We start from the raw sequence: 6402 nt of genomic DNA on the forward strand, positions 1-6402 counted from the left end.
GGACGCTCTGATTCATCCCCATGGAGGGCTCACACCCAGGCTGGCTTTCTTCTCCTGGTTGTTGATCGTACTGGTGGTGCTGGTGTGGGCTGGGGCCCTCCGTGGGATGCTGCGGTGGCCCCCGATTCCCGGTCCGGAATGGGGTGTGGGGTATGCTGGGACTCCTGGATCCCTTCCCGGGTGCGAGGGTGGATGGATGGGGTTTAGAGCAGCAAAGCAAGGGGGATGCCCAGGATCCCCTATTCTGGGGAGGTCTGAATGCCCCCTTTGGGCACATCTTCAGGGTCGAGGGGTGCAGTGGAAGGAGACTGGGATGCAGGTTTTGGGGATGCTGACCTGCCCCATGTTTCACTGGGGGTTGCTCTGAGAGGGGTGTCTCTGGGATCTGGAGGTGCTTTAATGTGTGTCTGTAGAGCATCTCCCATGGCACATGTGACCGTGCTGCCCTTTCCCAATGGGAAAGGGGCTTAATATTCTTTCCCCCTTACAAAAGGGGAAACTGAGGCACAGAAGGGTTGTAGCCCTCAACCCATGCCTGAGGAGGGGTGAGCTGTGAGCGTTAAGACAGGGCGCAGGATTTCATTTTTAGCTTCCGAGCTCTGCTGCTGATTTGTGTGACCCAAACTGAGGGCTTTTCCACCTCCTTTTCTCCTCCTGCTTGTCACCAACCTCTTCTGTTGAGAACTGGGTAGGGGGGGCACAGGAAAATCAGAGACAAGGGTCTGCTGCTACCCGGGCTCATGCAGTGCCACAGCCTGGATTGCAAATCTGCTTAGGTATGCTAAAATACAGGTGATGCTGCCTATCCTCCCTGGTATTGCCATGCAAAGGTGGCATAACCTGTCTGATTGGGATCGAGCTGCATCTGGGATGGGGGAGCTCCCAGGCAAGCATCTCCCACCTCCTTGGGGGTCCACGCTCAGCAGAAACATCATCTTTGCAGCAAGAAGAGGGGCTGCGTTGGCGGAGCTTTGCACGGGGCTGCATTTAGGGAGCCGGTGGGAGGGACGGCTGGGACGGTGCCAGCGCGCGGTATCCCCATGCCCAGGTTGGGAGCGAGGTGCTTTGGCAGAGGGTTGTGGCAGAACTGGAAGAGCAGGGCTACAGCAGAAGGTCAGGGCGAAGGTGTGGGTTTGGCACCCAGCGAGGGGGCTGGGGAGTGTTGTGGGTCAGTTTTTTGAGGGCGCCTGTGGAAGTGTCTGGGAGAACTGGTATGGCAGAAAGCCGTGCCTGAGTCAAACCGGCAAAGAGCGTGAAGGATTGCTGCCGGTTCCTCCCAGCTTGTGCCAGCCTCGGAGATGGGCTTCACAGTGCCCTGGACTTGGCACCCTGTCCGGAGGTCCATCCTGCTCTTGCCCCACTCCAACACCAGTGCCAGTTTATCCTTCTCGGGATTAATGACTATCAACTCCCAAACCATCTGCTCGTGGTACCAGCTGCCATGGGATTTGGGGTCCCAGCACTTGCTCTTGCCCTGGCTCTTTGGGATGGCTTTGCATCCAGGTTAATTAATTTTTGCTCCTAAAATTTGATATCCAAGCAGATTTGTGCCCATGACTTTTTTACAATTTCCTTTATTCACAATAAATAATATACTATATTACAAAGATCTCAACACAAAATCAAAAAAATCACGGGTTTTTTTCTGCAGCCATGAATAAATAGAACTCACCAGCACCAGTTAATGCATGAAAGAGCATCTATGAGCAGCGTGGGCCCTGTGGCAGAGAGAAAGCTGGGGATTTTGCTGCACCCACATGCCCAAAGCGGTCATTCTTCTTTGCTGGTATCTACATGGTATTTCCCTCCCCTGGGCAATCGGATGCAGGGGTGAAATCCTGTGTGTACCAGAACGTGCGGTCTCGGGCCTCTGAAAATTGTGCAAAACTCACACCTAGGAGGGCAGGGATGCAGCCGAGTGGGTGTAAAACCACAGCTGAGAGGCTGCCCTGGGCTGAGACTCCTTTGCTGGGCTTAGCTGGCTGCAGTTAAGCTAGGAGAGGTTCTAGCGCTCGCATTCACATAGAGGGATTATATACACAGACACTTCAATACTCCTTTCTTTCTCAATCACAGATGGTCTTTGAGTTATAAGACTTTTGCTTAAGAGTCTACTGTAGCTGGATGTGTTCAATGTCTGGCTTTGGTGCACACATGAGCCCATGTGTGGGGCTTCCTCCCCTCCTTTTGTCTTGGCTTTTTCCAACTGTTCCTACGGTGGAGTCAACTCCATGGACTTCTTCCTCTCCTCTCTCTGCTCTTCCCATTCCTCCTCTGACTCGTAGGTGCCCTTGATGATGGCAAGCCTATCTGACATGTTCATGCAGTAGGGGACGAGGATGTAGAAGTAGAGCAGAGAGGCCAAGCAAGCCCCGAGGATGGGTCCAACCCAGAACACCTAGAAAGCAACAAGGGAGAGGGTGAGAGCATGTCTTGGAGGCTGGTGCACCAGGTCCAGGCATCACAGCGGCATCCCTTGCTGCTCCGCATCTCCTAGCCCATGGAGAGATACAAACAGAGTTTCCTGCAGACTTCTTGGGCTGAAATCCCCTCAACCGTTGCTTGCTGAAGACGTCAAGCTCCTTAGGAGTGCAAAGATGTGGTGTCCTGGAAAGGAGGCACCAAGCTTGCTCTGCAAGGCTGGGTCTGAGCTTGCAGGCAGCGCTGGGTGAGCCTAGGCTGGGCTCCTCTGTGGGTTTTTTTTGACTCCAGATGATGCCCTAGCTCAGCGTGCACCAGTGCATGAGGGGTTTCTGCTTGTCCCCTTGCTGGCTCTGTGCCATGGGGATAACCTTTTCCCCACGCATCAAGGGGGACAACCTTTCTTGTTCTCCAGCCCCCTTCTATCCTTTCGGGCCTGGGATGGGCTCGGAAACACCCAGCCCTGTAATCACCATGGAAATCGCTGCCCTCTCCCCTCGTTGCCTGCATCTGGCCCTGGCGGCTTCTTGGCCAGCCCGTCCTGGCATGCTGCTGATGCTCACCCAATGTGCTGGGCTGAACTTCCTCACGATGACCGCGGGCCCAAAGGACCGGGCTGGATTCATGGAGCAGCCGGTGAAGTAGATCTGTCAGTGTGGAAAGGAGACTGGGTTAAGATGCATCATATTGCTTAGCAGATACGAGCAGCTTTTCAGGAGCAGGGACCAAAACGGTCTTTCTTGCAGAGAGGTGGAGGTCCACCCATCATCATGGAGAAGGAGCCCCAATATGTCCTGAGCTGGCTCTCCCAACGCAGCTCCCTCTGGGACCAACCGCACGAGAGTATTTTGGGGACCCCTGTCCTAGCAGGACCCTCTGCCCTGTCCTTCCTGGACACTCACCCCCACCAAGTGGCCTACAGCAACGGAGAGGCCAATGGACAGTGCTGGGGAGCCCACGTTGCCATTCCTTCGGTTGTCCGTGGATGCAAAGATGCAGGCGGCCAGCTGGAAGGTGAGGATGATCTCCACCACAAGGGCCTGGCCTGGGGTCGTGTTGTTGTTGAGCTGCAAACCATTGAAAGCAACAATAATTAACCACCCTTGGGGCTAAGTCTCACCAGGAGGGCTCTTAGGTGCTTTGCTGGTGGATTTGGGTTGCAAAGCCATGCGGGAGAAGCCCCCCCTCAGGTCCCCTGCCCAGCCCTGGGGCACAAGGTGCCGTGCTGTCCACTGCTTGGGCTCACTGCTCCTTTCCCTGAAAGGGAAGAAATTATCTTTCTTTGTGTTTAATGCTCCAAAATCTGTCTCTCCCCCGGGGCTCTCCGTATCTCTCTCTGCTTGCTTGCCTCTGCAACACTTAGTGCTTTCCCACCAAATCCCATGCTGATTTGTCCCCTTTCCCCCCCCCCCGCCTTGATCCTTGCAAGCTGTCGTATCCTGACTCTTCTATCCTCCACTTTGTGCAGCACCTCCCCACGAGGCTGGGGAGCAGCCGGCAGCCGCTGCGGAGGGTCGTGGGATGAAGGGTGAGGGTTGGGATGAAGGTTGGGGTGCAGCCATGGGGGTAAGACAGGCTGTTGCTGTCCCAGTAACCACTGTGCTAACCACTGGGGACTGTGAGATGGACTCAACCCCACTGGGCATAGGAAGGGCAAAGCGACCCAAATCATCACAGCCTGGTTTTTTTTTTAGCTAAAGCTGACTGGTTTGTGACATGGAGCGTGTGGGAATAAGATGCATAGCAGCACCTCATCCTAGCGATCGAACCCTCTGCAATGTGTCTGTGCTGCTCTGAGGGGTCCAAACCTGGCCGTGCTTGGAGCAGTAGCTCCACCGCTCCAATTTCAGGTGGTTTCCCAGCACTTCCCCAAGGGTTTGAGACAGGCTCCTCGTCCCCGCTTATCTCAGAGGGTTCCACTGTCTCCCCTCCTCCTCCAAGAGCAGCCCCTGCTGCTCACAGCCGCTCGGCACCCTCCCGTGTATCGCTCCTTCTTCAGCTCTTCTCCACCACCTCTCTCCATCCACCTCCATCTCCCAGCTTCCCCCAGTGCACTGGTTACGGTGGGCTTCTGCATCCCCCTGCCCATACTGGTGTGACTGTGCTCCGCTCCTTGCCCTCCCCCCTCCGAACTGGCGCAGCTCCTATCCCAGCACTGATCTCCAGGTGGAGAGGCTGCAGTCAAGAACATCTCAATGGTGCGGGTGACTCACTCAGGCCCTTAGGATAAAGGAAGCACTTATTAAAGGAGGAAAAAAACATACCATTCATTACCCCACACAATAAAGCTGTCATGTCAATACTCTGCTGGCTGTGTCGGTGTTTGCTCCTATCCCATTCCCATCCCTCTGTGCATGCAGGATGATGTGCCAAGACCAACCATTCTTATGGATTTGGCTCTCCGGGTTGGTGCTGGCACCAGCTCCTTGCTCAGAGGGAAAGGAAAGCCCGCACGGCAAGGTGAATTATCTCCAGGTAGGGAGACTTACCGCGTTGATGGCCAGGTTGCCACGGGTATTGACCGGTGTCACGCCATAGAGGATGCCAGCCCCAGCGATGGCCCCGACCAGTTGGGCGATCACGTAGAAGAGCGTCCGGAGGAAGGAGATCTGGTTCCCGACAAAGAAGGCGATGGTCACCGCTGGGTTGATGTGGGCTCCGCTGATGTGGCCAAACGCCTGCACCAACGTACCGATGGCCAGGCCAAATGCCAGCGCGATCTGAAGGATGCTGGGGAGGGCGGACGGCCACTTCAGGGCTGAGCCGAGGCCGATGAAGACGAAGATGAGCGTGGAGATAAACTCAACAAAGACGGATCGAGCAAAGGCCAGGGTTAATATTTCCTTCTTCATGGTGGGAGCGGGTGGAGGGCAGCGAGGAAGGAAGAAAGTTTAGGTTTCCTCTGTCTCCAGGCTCTTCTGTCTGCACCCAGTTGTAGGGCCATACCTATCTATATATGCAAGAGCAGCAGGGAGCTGTGTTACAAGGCGGTGGGTGGAGCCAGGGAATTAGCCAGTCCTCCCAAATTATCATGTGAAACTGGAAAAGTTTCCATCTGAAAATAACTTCGGAGCCTCTTGGTGAACCAGTGACTCAGATATTGGTGGCATTTCTTTCTCCTTCCCTCTGCAAACAAAGAGCCCCTATAGGGTGTCTCTGTGGTCGTTAGATAACGCAGTTGCATAACGATGCTGTGCTCCCTCCTCTGCTTTTCCCTTTTACTACCTCTCGCCAGGTTCTGGGTGTTTCGTTACCAGAGGTGTAGTTAATATTGCCTTCCTCCGTGTACTTGCAGACTGGAGAGGACTGTATTTTTGTTTGAGAAGTCTTGTTGCTGGTGTCAGGCTGGAGGAGGTCTCCTGGGGCCGGGCTCCTGGTGCATTCGATTTACACGGGATGTTGAAATGTAGAGAAAAGTTAAGCACCTGGAGCTGCTCCCAGGCTGTCAAGACAGTTCAAGTCCAGGAAACAAGTGGCTTGCAATTGTCCTGCAATTGCAGGAGCAGGGCAGGGTTTGGGGCATGCTTTGCCTAGCTGGGGAGCCCTAGAGAAGCCGGGGCTTCTTCGAGGTGCCTGGACGGAGGCTGAATGGCATGGCGTAGATTGGATAAAGCAGGCAGATCGCTTCAGAGCCTGGCTGTGGACCTTTTTGCTGCCTTTCTGCTTTGCTGCTCCTTACAGAGCATCTGGTGTGGGTTGGCAGTTGGGGGGTGCTTGCTGCCTGTAGCCAGGGAGGGTATGTCCTACCCCTGTCATCTCGGCACTTTTTCTTTTCTTCTTGCCTTTCAAGATATTGCTCAATGAGGTCAATGATTTTGCTCTTGGGAATGCCAGCATAAAGCCACAGGCTTTGCATGGACACGAGCCATGTTTACACGTCTCCTTTCATGTTCCCATGGTGCTGCTTTCCATCCTAAATCTGTCCAGCTGCAAATCCTTGGTTGGCAGGGAGCGGAGGGGGGAGGCTCTCAGCTCTGTGCA

At 54.7% G+C, this 6402-nt stretch overlaps 1 protein-coding gene across 1 annotated transcript; it reads right to left on the reverse strand.

The window, feature by feature from the left end:
• Window positions 1-1629: 1629 nt before the first annotated feature.
• Window positions 1630-5325, reverse strand: AQP5 (aquaporin 5). Its single transcript, XM_049819572.1, has 4 exons — window positions 4911-5325; window positions 3324-3488; window positions 2985-3068; window positions 1630-2398 (listed from the first exon to the last, which is right to left on the reverse strand). The coding sequence occupies exons 1-4, from the start codon at window positions 5271-5273 to the stop codon at window positions 2213-2215; spliced, it is 798 nt and encodes a 265-aa protein (XP_049675529.1). The 5' UTR covers window positions 5274-5325; the 3' UTR covers window positions 1630-2212.
• Between the last annotated feature and the right edge of the window lie 1077 nt (window positions 5326-6402).

Source organism: Accipiter gentilis, chromosome 16 (genome assembly GCF_929443795.1).
Source record: "Accipiter gentilis chromosome 16, bAccGen1.1, whole genome shotgun sequence".
NCBI classification, from domain to species: domain Eukaryota; kingdom Metazoa; phylum Chordata; class Aves; order Accipitriformes; family Accipitridae; genus Astur; species Astur gentilis.